The 21,345-nt window shown below is 37.8% G+C and overlaps 1 protein-coding gene across 1 annotated transcript in view; it reads right to left on the minus strand.

The window, feature by feature from the left end:
• Nucleotides 1-12: 12 nt before the first annotated feature.
• The window catches only part of ptprk (protein tyrosine phosphatase receptor type K), a 121,551-nt gene continuing 100,218 nt past the window's right edge, over nt 13-21,345 (minus strand). The window contains 19 exon segments of the mRNA XM_022195584.2: nt 13-2,941; nt 3,647-3,782; nt 4,196-4,359; nt 4,676-4,801; nt 6,818-6,949; nt 7,708-7,725; nt 8,621-8,794; nt 9,715-9,864; nt 10,972-11,107; nt 11,257-11,411; nt 11,698-11,814; nt 12,219-12,316; nt 12,460-12,496; nt 14,448-14,524; nt 15,167-15,254; nt 15,720-15,907; nt 16,273-16,284; nt 18,279-18,314; nt 18,832-18,992. Of these exon segments, the coding sequence (XP_022051276.2) occupies nt 2,888-2,941; nt 3,647-3,782; nt 4,196-4,359; nt 4,676-4,801; nt 6,818-6,949; nt 7,708-7,725; nt 8,621-8,794; nt 9,715-9,864; nt 10,972-11,107; nt 11,257-11,411; nt 11,698-11,814; nt 12,219-12,316; nt 12,460-12,496; nt 14,448-14,524; nt 15,167-15,254; nt 15,720-15,907; nt 16,273-16,284; nt 18,279-18,314; nt 18,832-18,992 (2,059 nt within the window). The 3' untranslated portion in view covers nt 13-2,887.

The following is a 21,345-nucleotide window of genomic DNA, read 5'->3' on the forward strand; positions in this document are numbered from 1 at the left end:
TACTTCCAACCCTTTTATTAAAGAAGTGGTTTTTATTACAGCAAAGAAGCCAAACATTACAGACAAGAATAATTATGAACCATGAATATCAATTCTGTACTCAGACTGACCTGCCGTCCAGTGGCCAGCTTCATTCAGTACACTTGAGGGCCTTCAGATTTAGTAGACAAGAATTATGGGTATTTTCAGATTTTTTCACAACTTTTCCCATAAGAGCGTAGTTCAGCAGATTTCCTTACTGTAGTCACTTTCTGTTAATATCCTCATCACTCTCTGGTGAGACGGTCGCTTGTTTAGCCAAACCGGTAAATCCCACCATCATCGAAGACAACTAAACTACTACAACATTATGGCCTCTGAGTTTTGCTTCCCTTCTTTGGGTCAGAACAGAAATCTAGAGAAAATAAACTGAAAGCTGATGTTTCACCAACAAAACAAAGTTCTGTATTCAGTGAAATTCACCATCTGGTAATATCTGAATTTGAACCCTCCAGGAGTACAATCTGTGACTTTTTTTTTATCTACAACAGAACTAATGTTCTGACATTGCATCCATCATCTACATCTCTACTGTTCATCTAACAATAGAGCTATTAAGAGTACTCATGGTAGTCTATTTACAAAACATACTCGGGAGAAGGGCTGTTCTTGCTCCAACTGTATGGAACATATGGCATTTTATTTACAATAAAGTTTTTTTTCTGAATCAGTTTGTGCACAAACATCTGGTATTCGGTAAGCTCATAAAACCTTACAAAGAAGCACTCTAATGAATAAAACACAATGAATCATGGTCCAAAAGGTGTTCAAAACACTGATCGTCCATGAGAACGCATTCATCAAGGCCCTGGTTGCGATCAAAGATACTGTTAAATGATTAGGCACAATAAATGTTTTTGTATCACAGTCCTGCTTGTTCCAGCCACTAAGCCTGTTTGCACAACTGAGTCAGTGTGTGTCAGGGATAATGGTGAACAGGATATGAGGATAAAGATAAACAGCTTATCCCGACTGAGATGTTAAGAGGGATAGGAGCTATTATCCAAAATACTTTGTGCATATAAATGCACTGATGTTCTACTGACCACGAACAGAGCCATGGGCTTTACACAAATAAACCACATTAACGTCACAGAGATTCATTAAGTGAAAACAAAGACAATACTAGAGAATTCCACCTAAATACTGAAAAGCTACCTCTAATGCTTTAATATACAGCTTCAATCAGGGATTCTTAAACTCTTCTTCACGGACCCAAATTGACCAGATGTAGTGTCTAACTTTGGGACCACATATGGGCTCAGTACATCACACTAACACTCTCAGGCTCCAGAAGAAACAGACTTGCAGCCCATTTTGCGTCCCAACGCGTGGGTTAAGAAATGCCGGTGGTAAGAGTAAACATGGAATGAAAAATGATTGTTCTTACAAGCAATGCAAGTAAACAAACAATAAATACAAACAATGTGCTTCATCCATATAGATATATTTACATAAAGTCTTTGGCTTATGAATAAACATCAGCTACAAAATAATATCAAAACAAGTGTTGACCACCAGTGCACAAAACAAATGAGGCCTGGGATCAGTTCACTTCCAATTCTCTTCAAAGCCTAAATGCAAACTGTAATTTATCCTTTCAGAAAAAATGTTAAATCTCATTTGTTGATAATAGTAAATGAACTGATTTTCTTCTTTCCAAAAGCTGTTCATGTTTTTGAACGATGCTCCTTTTGTTAATTGGCTGAATTGAAAGTGCATTGGGCCCAGCCCTGAAACAAACATGATTAGGCTAATGTCACATGGATGAACACGTGTTCCATTTTACAATTTGGGGTACAAAGAGGACTTCAACACTTCTTTACAGTAGACTGGTACATGATACTATAAAAGTAATCAGAAAAAATAAACTCAGCAGCTCTCAGTGACTGCACAAAACATAAACAATGACAAGAAAACACAAATACATTTTAGTGAAAATCCTACATAACATTTTTCAAGTTACCATTTTATGTTATTATAAAAAATCTAAAAGCCAAATACTCCCAATGTAAACTTTCCATTTTGTCTCGTCTCATAGTCAGTGTTTTTCTCAGACGCTATTGTATTTAAGAGTCAAACTTAGAATGATGTATAGTTAATTTTCTTTGTCTGTTCCATAATCCAACAATCAACCATGTGTAACTGAAGTAAAATGAGTTCAAAGTGACTAATGAGTACATAATAAAAATACATAGTAATGTTGTGACACAGAGTTCACTGAAATGAGCAGAAAATAAGATGAAGAAATCTGGACTAGAAACAGAATTAGTCATAGAGTTTCTTGTTCTTATACAAAAGTACCAGCTGCAAATATTTAAACATCACCATGATGAGATGCCCAACACTGTTAAATTAGCACAAGAGCAGTAACGTGGGGCCAATGGTAATTTTAATTTGCGTTTTATCAAAGGCTGTGGTTGCATTTTGCAAGGGGAAGGGAGACATCTGCAGTGCACATTGAGTACTGTAGCTGAAACAGCACAAAGCATTATGTCCGTGGGAGCTGTGGCGAGAGGCTAAATGTTTAGATGGGGCCCAAAACATACAGGGGCCCGCTGGCACTCAAAAGCTGTACAATAAGAATAAAGGAGGAACAGGAGTACCATCTCCTCCTCTGCTTAACTCCTCTTTATTACACTCCCTGTCCAAAGTCTAAACATTTCCCTTTGTTCAACATCACTGTACAAGGAGCCAAATTCACTTGCGCCATTTGTAGGGATGCAAAATGGATGCTACAGAACGGCCACCACAGGAAGGGAGTCGGGACCAAGCAAAAGGTCAAACACACAAGAAGTGAACAGATGTTCTCCAGCTCTTCTTCATCTTCTCCAATTCTATCCTTGGCTTAGGAGGACTCGATGAACTCCAATGCCAGGTCGTAGCAGAACCTATACTGCTCCTGTTTACAAATACAAACATAAAGTGCACATTAGAGTCTGCAAGGCCACACATTCATCGTTTTGCTCTTACTTGTATGATTTCATACATATGCTGCTGTTCAAAAGCTTGGGATCACTCAGAAATGTCTTTATTTTTGAAAGAAACACATTTTTTTCAATGACGATAACATTAAATGAATCAGAAATATAGTCCAGACACATTGTCAATGTGGTAAAAGACTATTTTAGCTGGAAACGGCTGATTTTTAATAAAATATCTGTATAGGGGTACAGAGGAACATTTCCAGCAACCATCACTCCTGTGTTCTAATGCTACATTGTGTTAGCTAATGGTGTTGAAAGGCTGATTGATGATTAGAAAACCCTTGTGCAATTATGTTAGCACATGAATAAAAGTGTGAGTTTTCATGCTAAACAGGAAATTGACCCCAAACCTTTGAACGGTAGTGTATATTAACACGTTTACAAGTGTTTACAAGTGCAGGCTGTGCTTACACAGAGCAAAGAAAAGACAAATATGAAAACAAATGGAAAATACTGTTTCCATAGAGGTGCTGGACTTTTGTAATGCAGTGAAAAATGAGTTCACAACAAGCAACAATGTGACACAAGTAAATTAAAAAAAACAAAAACAAAACAAAAACAGAAACTGTTTGGATGACCTTGGCTTAGTGGATTAAATACTTAAAACGAGGGTAACGCACCGGAGTATCCACCATGTTAGGTTTGCTGTTCCTCAAGGTTTTCACAGCGTGGAAAACATCAACCACACTCTGTCTCTTGGCCATCTCACACACGATACTGCTGGCACAGAATACTCCACTACGTCCACCTCCATTTCTACAAACACAAAGTAAAGCACAGATCAAGACAAAATCCACAGTTTAATATTTCATTTTAGGGCTGCGTAATATATAATTTCAGTACTGACAGTGGGATGCTGACATGCACAAAGATCACATCACTGGAAGTGTAATGTGAAGTAAGGCAAATGAACGTAAACAGATCATGACACATGTTTTTGCTCTTTTATACAAAAGAAAATTATGTTTAATGATTAATCTACACAGGAAGTCTGACTCACAAAATTTAAAAAAAAAAAATTCATCCATTGGAAATTATTAGATGACTGAGCAACCTTGGTGGAGGACTGCGCGCTCTGAGTACTTTTCTTGCTTACAGTGTGACACTCATCACTTTTATGAACACACTCTTTGAAAAAAGAAGATACTGGATGTTCTGTGTGCACTCACAGGCAATGTACAATGGTTCTGCCCTCGCCCTCTTCTCCCTCACGTTGCCACTGATCGACCTGAAGAATCAATTTGAGGAAGGAGCGCTTGGAGGCGGGGACTTCTCTATGACCCGCCCAACCCAAGTACTGGAACTGACGAACCATCAGGTAGCCTTCCTGAGGCTGAAAGATCAAACAGCAGACTCTCTGAGGAACTGATAAAATTCTTGTGAAAAATAACAGCAGATGCAGAATTGCGCTGAGAACTGCAGCTGAGGATGATTAATCTGATTCTACTCAGAAGATTTAGTTTCTATTAGTTTGTGGTTGTATTTTATTATTGTGATGACTGTAGGATATATACCTAAAACCACCTTTGTGTTGAAAAAATTAGAGAACAGACTGGAACGGCAGATAAATAGCAATACTGTAGCAGCATCTGTTAGCTAAATGAACGAAACCTACATCATGTCAAGACAGTATAAATGTGTGTACTAACCCTCGTCAGGTTGCAGACTCTGAAGAGTCTACTGATAACATCACAGTCCATCGAGCAGGACATACATTCCACCTGGACTGGACCGTAACGCAGCATTCCCTCCTCTGGCCAGTATTGAGGACAACCCTGAGTAGAAACAGAGAGTTTACAAAAACATTATTGGTAAAGAACAACAACGGATTTTCAAAAAGATGGACAGAAGTAAATGGTCAAATATTTATGAATTTATAGTACTACTAGTTGTTCCATATGGTATATGCCTTGTGCCTATTTTGGACCTTGGTGTACTTCTTACTCTTGCTTTAACGAGAAGGCAGTAAATGTTCTTTCTCATAAGCAGACTTGATATGAAGTTGATGCTGGAGGTAGAAAGACATTTCAAGCCAATACTAGCATTTTTCTAAACAATTTGTTTCTTCTTCAGTAGTAAAACGGTTGCTTTCTGTCCAAAGTAAGTCAGAGATGAAGCTTCATTAGATTTATGCTAGATATAACTATCATTCTGATTTTGTTTAGCAGCTTTAGATAACTTAAAGTACAAAGCATTACAAACTCTCTCTTGTTGATTACTTTCAGTTACAACTGTCAGTATATACTGTATTGGCTTCTCTTATCTGCATACACGGTTGAACATTTGAAACAGTTCATGTTCACTATAAGAAAAACACAGGCCCCACAGTAAGAACTCAGTGCAAAAAAAGGTGGTGCAGCTTTCATTACTGAGATTAAAATCTTCTACCTTGTTTCAATATTTCACATGTTCACTAATATTTTTGATGATAGACTCAGTCCTCTTCAGCATGGAGGATACCAGTGTACCACAATTTCTGGAGAGGTGTTCTGTCATTTTTCAGACAGCTGCTTTTTGTCGGAGAGGGTGCGTCGCTCTACTTTTCCCTTTAAAATATCCCAGAGGTGTTATATTGGATTCACATCAGGGAGCACACTTGGCCAGGTCATAGTTATTTTTTTTCCTTTCAAAACATTTGGCAGTGTACTTTGGATCATCATAATACTGGAATATTCCTTTTCTTGCTGAGTTTTCGCAGACAGCATCCTGTCCAACAGTAATTTGGTAAATCCATAGACATTTATGGTGTTATCTGTAAATGCTGTCTCAACCAACACCTTTGTTCTCATGCAGCTTCATATCATCACACTCCCACCTCTGTGCTTTACTGTCAGAACTGTGTATTCGCTGTGGTGGACACGACAACGCTCACACCAAGCATGGTGGACCCCATCTTAACCAAACAAAATTAATTTGGGCCAAAGAGCATGCCTCAACATTCATCAGGCTTCTTCTCAAAGTATTTTCAAAAGTTTCATCTGGAAATAAGGAAAAAAAGGGGAAGCAAAGGCTTTCTTCTGGATGCCATTCATAGATGCAGATGTTATGAGTTGTACTATTGTCGGAGCACACAAACTTGTCTTGGACCAAGGCTGAAGCACCTTCCTGTCCATTTTTCAGAGCTAGATAGTGCAAGTACCACAATGTCAATTATGTCATTTTAGGAGGGTTGCAGATTTTTTTTATTTATAGTGGTACTAAGGTTTGTTCTATATAATTTCTGAATACGGATACAACTCTGTTTCTGCTGATTTTAAGTTGGTCACTGATCTTCCAGGAATCATTTTCTCTTCTCTACCTTTGTGAAGTTTTACTATTTGATTTTTCTGGCAATTGTCTGGCAGTTCTTTCCTATGTGAAGCTATGATGCAGACACACAATGCTCAGAAACCCAAAACTAAGAAAGTTCTGGTGATCACAGGTCATTTCATAACCTTGTTCATGCAATTAGGTTGACTAGAAATGGCAGGCACTCATTTTACCTCAGTGATCACAGGTTGTGTAACTGCTGTCAGTGATCACAGATGTATTCATTTTTATGACACTGAGTTTCTACTTTGCGACCTATATTTTAATTTAAGGAATACTGTACTGTGGTGTACTTGTTTCTGTTTTATAATGTATAATAGATGGACACTTTAAGTAAAACAAAGTCATTAAAAGTATTAAAGCTATGTTTATATTGTGGAATGAAATTTACATCTACAAAAAATGCTTTTCAGAGAAACGGGATAATATAATAGCAAGAAATGATTAAGTTATGCTATAGGGGCATTATCACGGTCAATTACCTGAGCCAAGTCGATCTCATTCAGCATCACCAGACTGGTACATCCATAGTCATAAACTAGACGCCAAAAGTCTTTGACAGTGTTAGGCAAAGGATGCTGGGTAACGATGAATGCAGCAGGCTGTCTGTAGCTCTGCAGAGAAGAGACAACAAAACTGATATAAGGTCTTTTATCCATAAAGGAGTCACTTTGTCAACAAACAATAACTTACAATAATGTAATAATAACAATCCAGCAGCTTAAAGCCATGCTTTTAGTAGACATCCTTGAGTTAAACATTATCCTTATTGTTACTATAGTACGTAAGTCTTTCTCTCTTTCATACATACACACATAAAACAAAAACAGGAGAACAGAGCGGGACAGTTTGTCAGATATGACAAAATGACAAAGAAAGTATCCTTAAGACGTGATGTTTTGTCAGGTGATCATGCAGTGGACATAAAACGGTGGAGGTCAGGAGCATGCATACACAAATCAAGTATATGTCCAGAACATCTACATCTACATTTAAGGGCTAAATTAACTCCATATTCAGTGAGTTCAGAAAGCTCAAGGTAACATTATAAATGTGTCTGATATTAGCGGTGTCGGTTAAAACATTAAAGAGAGAAAACTCAGTTTTAACCGACATACTGAACTGACTGAATTGAATGTTAACAGAACCCAACTTATACTAAATGAAAATGTACAGCCAAATATGTGACATAGGTGTGAATGGCTTTAGTGACCGAGGCATTGTAATTATGAAGACAATCTAATGTGAGGGTCAGGGTTGGGTTTAGGATTTGGGATGTAAATGGTATTGAAAAACATGAACCTGGTGGCAGAACAACACTGAAGCCATGAAACAAATCCAGTATTAGAGATTTGAAGTAAAATCCCATTACCTGGAACTCTTCTGACAGCTTGGTTAGAGAGAGGCCAAAGGTGAGTAACTAAACTTTAAATATAAAGTCTTAAAACTTGACTGAATTCTACGATTTTTACAGCAACTGCAATATTTTGTTGGAGAAAAGCCAGGTTTCTTTCCACACCATGCAAATATTACATTTTGTATTTCAAACAGTATTATGAAATTACTCACATACCTTCAGCCCACCCCTGACTATCTTTTCTTCTCTCTTCCTTTTTTTTTTTGTTAAACTAGAGCTGCTAAAAAACTTTAGCTTCTAATTATGACTGAAAATGACCAGATATCGCCATCTTACCTTAAAATTTCTATTGACTCAGTGACTTTGTTTTTTAAGTCATGGTACATGGGCAACACGTTAAGACTGTGTCAGCTGTTACCAATATAAGAAATGCTTGAGTGGTGGTCAGAAAAGCTAGTGGTCTTTTCAGAACCTGGATTTGTCTCTAGCCTTCTGCTGCTAAAACCACAAACACAGCATCACACAAACAGGGAGGGGTATCTGTCCGTGTGTGTGTGTGTGTGTGTGTGTGTGTGTGTGTGTGTGTGTGTGTGTGTGTGTGTGTGTGTGCACATTTGTGTGAGTGTCTTCTGTACAAAATGCACATATGCTTCTCCTTATCGTTAATCTTGTGTACCCTCTAAAAAGCCTGTACCATTTTCAACAAACATGTGACTGCAGTTTGGGACAACAGATACAACTAGTTTTGGAAATGTTTCACATTGCAAGTTGGAAGCAACATATTTAGTAATCTAAAGGGCTATTATATCACATATACTCATCAAAAACAAACACACACACAATGTGAAATGTCCCAAACTACTCTTGCTTGATTCGTTGAAAATAACACAACCTTGCTGTATGTACACAGAATATGTCACTAACTTACATCCATCAGGGCAGCATTGATGTAGTTGCTGCTTTCTCCATCTATTGTGATAAGAAAGGGTAAGCATCTATCGGGAGGTAGTCCATCCATAAAGCGGTTCTTATCTTGGTTTCTAGGCAACAGTGCAATGCTGCAGTCTTCTGGCTGAGGCTGGGGAGTCACTGAGTTTAACGTCTGGACAGAAAGAGAAATAATGTACAAGTTAATTCATAGTGTTGAGGCAGGATTAAAAATTTTTAGAATGGGCCACACAGAGGTTAAAATACATTCAAAAATTATGCTAGCAATGTGGGGTTACTGGTAAACTAAAATGGGAGCCTGTGGAGTTTTTTGACTTGTATCATCCATCCATTTTCTATACACCGCTTAATGCTCTCTAGGCTCAGGGGGCTGGAGTCATCACTTAGGGTGAAGGCTGGGGACACCCTGGACAGGTCACCAGTCATTCACAGGGCTGGTTGTATTATACGACATCATCCTGACAGAGCCCTTTGTTTTCAGACTGCTGGTTACCAGAGTTTGTTGAGGAATCAGCTCTTAGTTTGGGTTCTGGAGGTAGACACCCTCTCTGTTTTTCAGATTAGGCTTAAAATTTTCCTATTTGATAGAGTTTATAGTTCAGGTTGCTCAGGATCACCTGAGCTGTCCCTTAGTTATGTTGCTATAGGTTTAGACTGCTGGGGAACTCTCATGATGCACTGGGCTCCTCTCCTCTCCTCTCTCTATACTGTTATATATCGCCATTACATGTCACTAACTAGTTTCCTTCGAGGTCCTGTGCTTGTTCTCTCCAACTATGTCTCTGCATCTGAAGCTACACGTCTCTGATCTGCAGACACTGGCCTCACCATCTACCATTTCATTGCCCTATTTGATTTTGTTTCTGGGCTGCAGATAAAATGAAATGGTGAAATTCAGAACTTGTTAGCAAATCAAACTGTGGACACTTTTAAATTCTTTACTAAATTTTGTTGATCGTTAATTGTTTGCATCATACTGAGCATGAACAGCAGAGTATTGGCATTTTTGTTTTTGTTTTCTGCTGGAAAATTTTTTAATTCATTGGAGACCACAGCAGTACAATCAGGCTTTACCTGGAACTCATCCTTCAGATGGGATGAGTTGGTCTGGGAATCTATGCGGATCAGCTCATAAAAAGCCGCTTTGAACTCGCAGACTGGTATGGCAGTTTCTCCACATAGACAAGCCTCCAGTATGGCGTCATGGATGAATATATACTGCTCCTGAGAATGTGATTTGAGACAAACGTATCATTATATATATATACATACACATATTTCATTCTTGGACAAACATCTTTGCACACAATAAAACATACATAACTTGTCACATGGATAACAAACAGCTGTGATATGATATGAAAGTGAGTATGCAGACACTGTGTATGAGTGAAGAGTGATCGGACATGGAGGCATGAATGAGAAGAAATGATGACTGTTGAGGATTGGCTGAATCAGAAAACAGTGTCTTTTGATTCTTCAAGCAAATGAGAGAGGATTCAATTCAGTGAGGAGACACAGACAGAATTCTGTTTTGGTGAATGCCTATAACTGTGCTATTTATAGGACAAGTTAAATAAAGTGCTATTGCTACATTGTTACAGAGTAATTCCGTAGACATTTTATTATGTATATATTTAATTATATAAATTATGAACAAGACTACAGCCTTAGCAGGTTCTACTAAAGGGATGTATGGAGCTTCGTTCTGAAACAGTCACAAGCTTGTGGTGCAATTGAATAAATTTATACTCTGAATGTATGCATGTAAATTTCTGGAAGACAACATCTTCTCAAATAGCACTTTGCACTTTTAAATAAGTCTATGTGAAACAGAGAGGAAGCTAGCTTTCTTGGTAACAGGCATCCAAGTATGACAAAGATTCTATAAAACTTGTTTTAACATACACTGAATAGAATCAAATATCATCAGATAAATCAGTTCCATTCAAGCAATGAGTAATGAATGTACTTTCTTCAAGTACAGTTTAACATTTCAGCAGCACGCACTACTGTGCAAAACTGTGCAATTCTGCATTATGTCATGAAGGTAAAAAAGCAAGTTATTTTCCAGTCTTAAGAAATGTGTCTTTCATTCTTAAAGAAAAAAATATATATCATGACTCGGACATTATTGTTAGAGAACACACATTACTGTGCAAAACTTTCATTTTAAATAGAATGAGGTGACATTTTCATTATTGTGTGGTTGATTGATGATGACATATAGTAACTCAGCCTGTACCGTGCTAGTGGCTGAGTCTAAAAGTGTGGGATCACTATGTCTGCTCTAGGAGGTGGATGCAGATGGAGGATGGGTAATGCAGTCACCTCAGTCTGTACCATGTTGATCCTCCTGGAGCGAAGAGCCTTGACACAGTTGTAGATGTCGACCACGCCTTCTCTCTCTGCCATGTCCAGCATGATGTCGATGACTATGAAACAGCCAGTGCGTCCTGCTCCAGCACTACAGAGAGACACATACGTTTTAGAAGTCATTCTTTATGTCTATGCTTGAGGAAAAAATGATTTCTGCAAGTTTATTTGAGATGTAAGGATGCATATTAATAATGTGTGACAGAGTATATAAAAGTGTGCATGTACATATTTTCACACCTGCAGTGCACCACGATTGGTCCTGCAGAGGGTGGATTGGAAATTTTAACTCTGCGGATGAAGGAAAGTAGTCCCGTGGCGTGATATGGAACTCCATGATCAGGCCAGCCTGTGAAATGGAACTGCTTGACTTCCCGGACTTCATTGAAACCACGCTGAGCAAAGAGAAACATCTTTGAGCAAAATTTCATGACAGATGTTGCATGTTCACATTTCATTCATTATGCTCTCTTGTCAGATTTATCACTGTAGAACTCACTGAAGCAACAAACAGGAGGAGGAAGATGCACTTTTAACTGGCCAATTAATGAGGCATTCACAGCTATAGTTAGTTATTTTAGATTTATTGAAACAATGGTAAATACAAAATAAATACAAAACATTAAAGACTAAATGTATCATCATAAGAAAAAAATTCTGATGAGATTAGCAACTACTCACCCTCTCCAATGTAAATGTGCGAACCACGTATTCAGCAAGAGGTTCAACCTCTACAAAAGTCACCTTGAAGTCTCCATACACTTCGGCATCATCTGGCCAATACTTATAGCACTTGACCTGAGAAACACAAAAAATTAAGAGCAGGTAACAAAAAAGGTGTCGAAATCTGATTAAAGTGGGTGATACAGAATGGTACAATAAAAAAATTTGATTGTACCTTACAAATAATAAAACATTATGCATACTATTTTTACTGACCAGAACTCTCAAAAATAGCATGTTTGAAGAATATACGGTATTAGCTGCAGACGTTTCATAGTGCTTCCTGGTGATTTTTATGTCTACCAAGCTGTAAATACATTATAAGTACATTGTCAAATGCTCTAGAAACTCTAGAAACTGCTTACAGGTTTGGATAATGTTTACTAAGCACTTCAAACAAAAACAGCTAAGCACTAAGAAATGACTTACACAGTTGAACTGCATAGCAGACGACAGATACAAATAGAAGAACAACTCACCCTTCCAACCTCCACCAGATTGGTTACCATCACGATGCAGGCTGACTGTTCCTGCCACACCATCCTCCAGAAGTCATACACTGTCTCATGAACAGGACCTACATACCAACACACAATATTTTTTCTTGCTAAATCTATGACAAGAGTATGATGAAAGTGTCTTGATATTAACATCCTGTAAAACAACAGCTATACAGAATGTGTATTTTAGCACGGATCTGACAATGTTGCAGCATCTTACCCTGAGTAGCAATGTAGTGACTTGGCCTCTGGTATCCCTAAAAACACAATACCAAAGTTATCCTATGCACTACAAACATATAAATTAATTTTCAGGGTGCAAAAACCTTTAAGCATGATTGAAGACATCCACAGTGCAAGAAAATCACTGTCTGTCTGTGTTCATTAAAGTTGTTCATCTCATCATGATGACATGAACAGAAATTTTTCTAACTTAAAAACACTAGTACCTGACATCACCTTTGCACTATTACAACTGCTGATTAGGTTTCCCTGATGGCAGCAAGAACATAAAAGGGCTATGTACTGGCAAACTTTACAGCATACATCGGAATGCAAGAAAGAATAGTGGAAGGTCAAGCAGAAAGGAAATCTTTCATGCAATAGAGGCCCCAGCAACTCAAAACAGATGTCGTCATGACTGGTGACTCATGAACTGGTGTTCAAATGAATGTGTATGTGGACACGTGTAAAGGTTGCGGGGCATGACTGAAAGAATTCACAGTGATACTTACATCCCTGTACAGCCAAATCTACAGCCCAAGCCACAGGCAGAAAGAACGAGTGGAAGAAAGAAAGAAAGAAAGAAAGAAAGAAAGAAAGAAAGAAAGAAAGAAAGAAAGAAAGAAAGCACAACAATGTCAGCGAGTGTCAATCAGAAAAAGAAAAGTTGCATTGACACAATGGGAGTTTGAACAGGACATGCAAAAAAAAAGTGATCAAAAACTCCAAATTAGACTAAATAGAATGGACACTTCCTGATGGTGTTAAAGCACCTTCAAGTGAAGGCACATAACAGTATTTAGTCAAAAAGAACCAGAGGCTGATGTGTTACAATCTCATTGAACAAACATTTCAGATATAATGTAGTTTGAGCGTTCTGTCTTACAGCTGTCATTGTCTTCTGAGTACAGTCAAAATTCTGTGACAGCAGTCTTCCAAAAAAGATTAGCTGAGTACATCAGGAAGTGTTTACTCTGTTCATTCTAATTCAAGCGTAATGTGAGTGGTAGGATGCATGAAACAGTTTTAATGATAGTAAATAATATTACAGAAGAGCATGCTAGACACATATTATCATTTAAAAAGCACAATGTGAGTAGTAGTGCCCAACATGCAGCTGATTGTTGAGAGATGTCGAATAAGAAGAGTGGAGAGGTGGAGATGGAAAAAGATCAATGATGAACAGATGTAGATTATGGCATGGACTAATAGGTGGTTGGACAAACTACAGATGAAACTACAAGATGGAAAGTGAATTGTGTATTTATAAGATAGCTGAACAGTTGAGTGCCACCTAAAAGAAGGATGGATTGAAGGTTTAAGTCAGTAACTGTTTGACATTTTGGGAAAAATGTTCATGATTCTTGCCTAATGCTAAATATAAAGCTACCACCAGCACTCGGTTAGCTTAACTCTTCCCAAGCAGTGAATCAGCAAACTTAGCACTGTCTACCCGTAACAAAATAGTTTACACTACACTCTTTTAAGCTAATTTTTTAAACACATTACATCTTGTTTAATTTGTACCAAAAACCAACATTCCAAATTTGGTTTAATGGTGGGTTGTGTGCCTGACTATTTCTTGGTCAAGTTCAGTAATTTCCTGAAGACGCATTGAGTTTTTGTATGGATTTCCTTCTCTCCTGTATTTCTGCCAGACTGATTTAGCTTAGTCTACTAAATCCAAATGATGACTAAAAATCTGCTGTTGTACTTCATTTGGCGCATGTTGACCAAATCAGCATAGTTGAGGATGGATGAGTGAATTGATGGAAAGACTTGAAAGAAAAACAGCCAGACTGACACCTGACAAAAACACATGTACTGTATGCATGGCGTGTTTTCGGGCTGGCGAGATGCATAAATGACACAAAGGATGACCAGTAGACGCAATAAAGATATAGAGGCCTGACATACGAGCGAGGGAGTGTGGTTTCGTTGGTTTCGTTGGGAGCCAATAGTAGCATTCGATGCGTTTCCACTTACATCGATGTAGTTGGCGTTGATGTAGTCGGAGGATGGGTCGTCTTCTATGGGCTGGAGAATAACCCTTGAATGGTCATCTAAAGAGAGAGAATGTAAAACAAAGTTGAAGGATTGAAAGAGAGTGAGGAAAGAAATGTGCCTATTGCTTTACAATAAAAATATCATTGTTAAAGCTCCTGAAAATGTCTTAGTAAATGTGATGTGAAAAAAGTGAAGTCTTAATAAAAGAGGACACTGTTTTCTGATAAAGTAAAATCTGCTGCTGTTATTTTGAGGAAAATAGTTCTTTGTTTATTTTTTGTAGTGGGCAGAGTTTAACTGGAAAAACGGGATGTCTGTGCACTAATCAGAATCCAGCAGCATTTCAATCAGAATGTGATTGAAAGTGATATGAACAATTGAGCTGTTTGGTTACATCACAGTCCACACAGTCCTAATAAAACACATTGTATTACTATATTATTTTGAGTTGATCAAATCAAATCAAATCAAATCATTGACTCATTGACTCTGCAGCAGGCTTTCTCAAAGTCCGACATGAGCCAAAACACATTTCACAGTTTTTCAGGATTTTTTTGTCTTGTCTTGTAAACTTAAATCTGCTTCTTTAAATACGCTCTTTCTCCATCATTTTACCTCTTTGTTTCCTATTGTCTTCTTCCTGTATACTAATGTTATTTAAGTTGTGACAAGTACAGAAATAAAGTCTGATTGCTTACATGCTATAATGTTCCCATAGCGGTTTTTGGTACGATTCTGCTCTTTCTTGGCTACGTCCCAGGAGGCCGACTGGCCCTCGAAGAAGCTCTGTATCACCAACAACGGAGAAAAAACACAAAGAAAATTACATGTCATGAATTCTTTAAATCATAAGTACTGTAAAATATCGATGAAGAGAAAGAAATGTTGAACGTTTTTTTGTTTGGTTGCTGCAAAAATTTTATTCTATTGGAACATGAGTATTTAGATCATTCCTTCTAGACACAAAAACAAAAGGACCATAAAAAAGGTTTGTGGCTTTTGGGATGTCTAGTCAAGAAGGCAGAAAGCACCCACAAATTAAGAGGCAATTTAACCCAGTAATTGTTTTTGCACTTCAACATGAAGCCAAAACAACAAATAAAGCGACACTGCTCTTCACAATAACACATTTGTAGTGTTTTCTGCTTTAAAAATGCATCACCCTCTGCAATAAACGATCAAAAGGAACACTTGTCTCACAAAATGCTGCGACAAACTCTACTGACAAAAGTACTAATAATACAATCTTACTTCATATTCTTCTTTGAAGCCGTAGCTGTCAGATGTTTTCATTAAGTTGATGTGCTGTAGGAGATCAGCCACTCTGATGGCAGGGTGAAGTTGTCCTGTCTGATAAGGAGATTCAGTTCCTTCACAGTGATACCGAGGGACGTCCAGGAGTCTGCTGTTCTCTGCTGCAGAGCCACTGTGGTTCTCATCTATGAAAGGAGAGAAGATAAGGTGAGGTAAGTGATAATTTACGGATCAAATTGTTATCTTGCTTGCTCATTTCCATCACTGTTTAAATGTATAGTGTCCAGAATGGAATATGATGAAAATGACCCCCACCATTTTCTTATCAGCTCTAAGCAGTAAATGATTCAGTATGATGTTTCAAGAAGGCTCTGTAAGCTAAGCTAGAGTAATGGATACATATTGATTTGAACTCTAGAAACAACACATCTTCCCATAATCTGTAATAGCTAATGCCTCTGACACCACCAAAAGAAAATTTCATTTCATTTTCATCAAACAAACAAAAAAAAACCACACTTGCCAGTTTGGTTTCATTGCTTATACTCACCTGTGATTGGAACTATGTGTAAAAGCAGCAGAAAAAGAAGAGAGCAAAAACTTTAGGTCAGGCTGCAGGTTAAGTGGATTTGTTGGTCACACTCTAAACATGAAGTAAATTAAGATCCTTGAGGATATAAAGAAACAGACGATGTCACAAAACAATGAAGCATGGCCAAATCATAGTAGTCTTTGAAAATGATACCAAAGAACATCAACATGAGGAAGTCATGATCACAGACATACAAAAGGCATTGAAAAATGGGATCGAATCAGCTCTAACACTGTGCTGTGCTGGGAGTCTGCTGTAATGCCATCTGGTATATTATCGCTTGCCGTACACAGCAACATTACTAACAAAGTGAAATATGTCTGTCATTTTACTGTTCCAAGCTTTCTACGCCCTCCAAATCTACTGCAACAGTAAAAGTAGGCAGAACACATTATTTCCATCCATTACCACTAACAATCTCTCTGAACATTCAAAACTGTATAAAATATCTCTCACACAGGCTTAATTGGCACTTGGGATAATAGCATCTATGATATTATTATCTTTGGATTTTAGAAGCTTGTAAATTTTATGTACATAATTCACATAATTCATTTTAAGTAAATAATTCACTAGTAGTCAATTAATAGGATCAAATTGTTGTTCTGTGCTGTTTGAAAAATGTGCCTTGACAGTAGTAATAAAACATACTGACAGGTTGTGTAATGACGTAGCTGGGGGTTGCAGTTAAACCGACTGATTTCATCTTCACCACTGTTTATTAACTGACACTGTTTATTTCATCTAACTGATGCTTTCTCTGCTCTCAGGATATGTTAGCTCATTACTGATTGTTAAAGGTTTGTTAAGCCCTCGTCAGGCCAATTAACAGCAAACTTGACCCGACACTGCCTCTTAATTCTCTACTTCCTGCTACTTCTTCCACCACTGTGAAGTGATTGGCCAAGACAGATTGTAACTGCAGCCTTCACTCCACATTAGGAGCTACAGAACAGTTAATTAACACAGTTTGGTGGCGTTGTGGATTCTAAATCCCTTAAGGGTATGTTAGAACTCCACATCATGCTGCAATGTCAACACTACACGAAACTAAAGATAAACACATTGTAGTGCAACACTGGAGCTACAGAAACATCCAACTTGGCAAAAGCTACAGCTTTCATGATTCAGACACTCAGACTGGGGCAACAAAACAAGCCTGGGGAATAACACAGATGGTAGATACTCAACCAGACTTTTGGATCCACTGAACAGAAAAACTTCTGCCAAAGACACAGGGCTGTAGGCACTAAGCTGTTCAGTGTTGTCACCGATTTAATCTATAGTCATTTTGCAGTGGCAATGTGACAAATTGTCTCTCTCCTTTAAAGCTTCCATTTCTGTCATTTTTGGGACACAAAATGGCATGCCTTAAAACAACTCAAAGCTGTGGAAATAATGAGGTCTCTAAGGGAGAATAATGGTAATTACTGTGAATATCAATAACTCTCAGTAGGAAACAGAAACCGTACAATCAGGAGTGACTGAACCCAAGGAACACACAGAATGACAGATGATGTACTTGGATGTTTGAGTTTCTAATGCCAGATACGCATTATGCAGAGCGCTAGGAATAGGTGGCATAAAAATTTTGAAGATAAATACAGTTTTACCATGCTCACATACTTCAACCCAATACATAACTTTGTAAAAGTGGCACTCCTAATTGTAGGGAAGGTCAACATCATGGCATAGAAACTTCAAATATACCAAACTTTCCATCAACACAAACAAAAGTCAGAGGTCAAAGAAAAGATGTTGCACTTTGTGACAGAGACTTTAACTACATTCAGCAGCCACAGTAACAAACATTTTTACACAAATCAGAGGCCCTATTCAATGATGCACAGGGAAATACGGACCAGGGCTACAAGCACAGGGGCTATATGATGATGATGATGGGTGATCACTAGAGTATTTATTGGTGAGAAATGTGACATATCCAACCACGCCAAAAGTCTCACCTAACACAGCAGTAGGAACCAGAGGGTCGTTGGGCACTGCAGAGGGAAACATGGTGAGGAAATATTTCGCAATTTCAGATCCACTGAAACATACATGGTCGCCACTGAAATGCTACTAAAGAATCACCAATTCTACCAAAATTATTATAGTATTTTCTGATTTTTGTCAAATCAGCAGTTTCTTTCATTTGCACATACGCCTTCCACGTGTATCTGCTGCTTACTTCTGGAACCAAACTGTATGATTAGCTGATTGAGAGAACATTAATCATCAATGATTTTCAGAATCAGTCTATTATTTGCGTGACTATCTGAAAAGAAAATTAAAATGAGAAAAGAATCATTAGTTGTAGCTAAACTTTAGTGTAGCTGTTAGTAAGAATGACACTGCAACCTTGAAATGCTAAAATTCAACTCTCATCAGTGTGGAAAGAAGAACAAACAGATGAAAGTATCTGATGTGGTAGAGAGGAGCAGAAAAAAAAGTTAAATTACAAGTTTGTTCCTTTCTTTGTTCTTGTACTTTTTATTTTACTTGAGTTTATGAACCTACATCTGTTGTTGTAGTTGTGAGAGTCCATAAATGTCACAGCCATTGGGTCTTCTCCATGCAGAGTGCTCTGGTCAGCATAGCTGCGGTCCATAGCATTCACCATGTGTGTCATTTCTTGCCGTGTTGTCCCAATTGCATCTTTACGTTTTTTAGCCAGTTTCCTGTTAGAGGCAGACAGAGACACAGTCAGGCATCATACAACAAATATGCAAACATCAGCTAGCCAGCAGACCACAGCCTTTTGAAGAAGTGCTTCAAAAGGTATAAATATAGCATGATTTTTGTATGAAGAAGGCGGTATCGTGTTTTTCTTTGTGGCTGGGGGCTGCTTGCTGCTGACTCAAGACACACAGTTCAAAACCACCGAGGTAGAAATGGTGAAAAGAAGAAAGGTTGGGAGAAGAAAAAAGATAGGAAGGAAAAAGAAGAAAACAAGCAAGGAAAATAGAAGAAAGGCTTGTTTATCAATTTAACAGGCTTAGCTATAGGAGCAAAGGGAAAATAGCACCTAATACAAACCAAGGAAATGCCCTTTGATCTACAAGTAGCAAAAGGAAAACATAGTATCAACTTTGGAACCATAAAACTGTCAGATGAAATCCCCCAAACATTTGTTCAATTTCTGCATTACTATTTACAGTCACTTTGTATTATTAATATGTGGAATAAATATGACTATAATGGACCAGAAATTGAGCAAAAATGACTGTAGATGGTCAAAAAGAAGGAAAAAATCAGCAGGAATATGAAGTATTTGGTTTTCATCTGACAGCAATGATGGGGGAAACCTCATTAAAAGAAAACAAACAAAAAAAGGATAAGGGCTAACAATCAGTAAATAGAAACCCAAAGTAAACCATTTAGTAACAACAATTATCATCACATGAGTAGTAAGAATTTAAACCAAGAATATTCCAGTGTTATGACAAAGTGGAACACAGTTTTGTTTTGTTTTTTTCCTTTTGCGAAAGAGGCATACTGCTCTGTGTTGTAGAATCAAATTTCTTTTGAAACAGGAAACACAAAATGTTCTCTTTCAAAGGACTGCTACCTGATGAACAGTCATTTTCAGGTTTAACTCTCTCACTGTGTTCAATCCATAAAATTGCAGGGAACAACAACTTTAGAGGGTATATTATGCTGAGCATGATAGTGCATGCAGGAACATTAGGTACCCAGAGCCATAGATGTACATCAGTTAGGACAACAGCTCTACCAGTGAACAAACAGGGTCACAGTTTTTATCTGGTCTGTTCCAGAAAATGAGTCCCTTTTAGTGCAATTTAAACATCAACATAAATTAAAAAAAAATAAAAAATACTTTAGCTGCAACACAAGAAGCTTCCAGCTTTGAGTGATGACAGCTGGGACACTACATTTATTGACCAATCCAGTTATGATTGTTGCCAAACTGATACAATTTACAGCTCTGACTTCTTCCCAGTACCCACACAGAAAGCATGCTGTTTTTGTGTATATTTTACCTCTTGACACCAATGTACACCAACTCCACCTCCAAGACCACATACACACACATACTCACACACTCAGTGGAAACACAAATTTAACTGGTGACCAGGTTCATCTGATTGTGCATGTTTGTGATGGCAATATTGGTTGTCCAACAGGAAGCAAACCCAGAAGATTTACATATCTATTTGTGTACTATATAAACCACAATATACTGTGCTTTTGTACTGGATATAGAGTATCTACCAATGGACAAGGAGACAGAGAGAGATAGAGAGAAAGACACATTTGGAGCTAAGACCTCACCTAGAATGGATCTCTATTGGAGTTTTTTAAACATACAATTACTTTTCAAGGTTTGATGTCTAAAAATTAATACGGACTTGTTTTACAGTTTAAAATCTGTTAATGAACGTGCTAATATTGACTGAACATGTCAAATTAGTAAAATTGTGGATGCAGGCCAACACACTCTATCATTAAGCAACAAATCTAAAACATGGCAATTTCCTCCCTGTAAAAGCTCCTGGAAGAAGAGCCAAGCATGAAAAACGGGTTGAAAATGGTAAGGTTTTCTATATTAGGTGATGTTAAATTCATCAATTTTATGTATGTGGTGATTGTCGACAAAATGTAGTGATGAATGCGATGAAATGTCCCAAAATTAAGCTCTAATCTGTGTTTTTGGTCAATCTAGCACTAAAATGGTGACACCCATTTTTAAAGGCAGTGAAAATTATTTACTCCAAATTTAATTAGGTCACAGCCAGCACCAGACAACAATTTCTAGAGAAGGAAGTACCCACAACAGAAGAAACACCCAAATAAGAACTACTGACACAAAATCAGAGGCCAAGTGTCCCAAGAAGGAAATCAACTGGATCAGATTCACTGACAGAAGTGCATGTGCAGCAGAGTTTTACCATGATACCTGTGACTTGATGGACGGATGGATGATCACATGACTACATGCACACAAAGAGCTACAAGTCACAAGTGCAGCATTCTTTTTTCAAATAACACGCTTCGGCCTGTGTTGTCCCA

This window comes from Acanthochromis polyacanthus, chromosome 16, assembly GCF_021347895.1.
Source record: "Acanthochromis polyacanthus isolate Apoly-LR-REF ecotype Palm Island chromosome 16, KAUST_Apoly_ChrSc, whole genome shotgun sequence".
NCBI lineage: Eukaryota > Metazoa > Chordata > Actinopteri > Pomacentridae > Acanthochromis > Acanthochromis polyacanthus.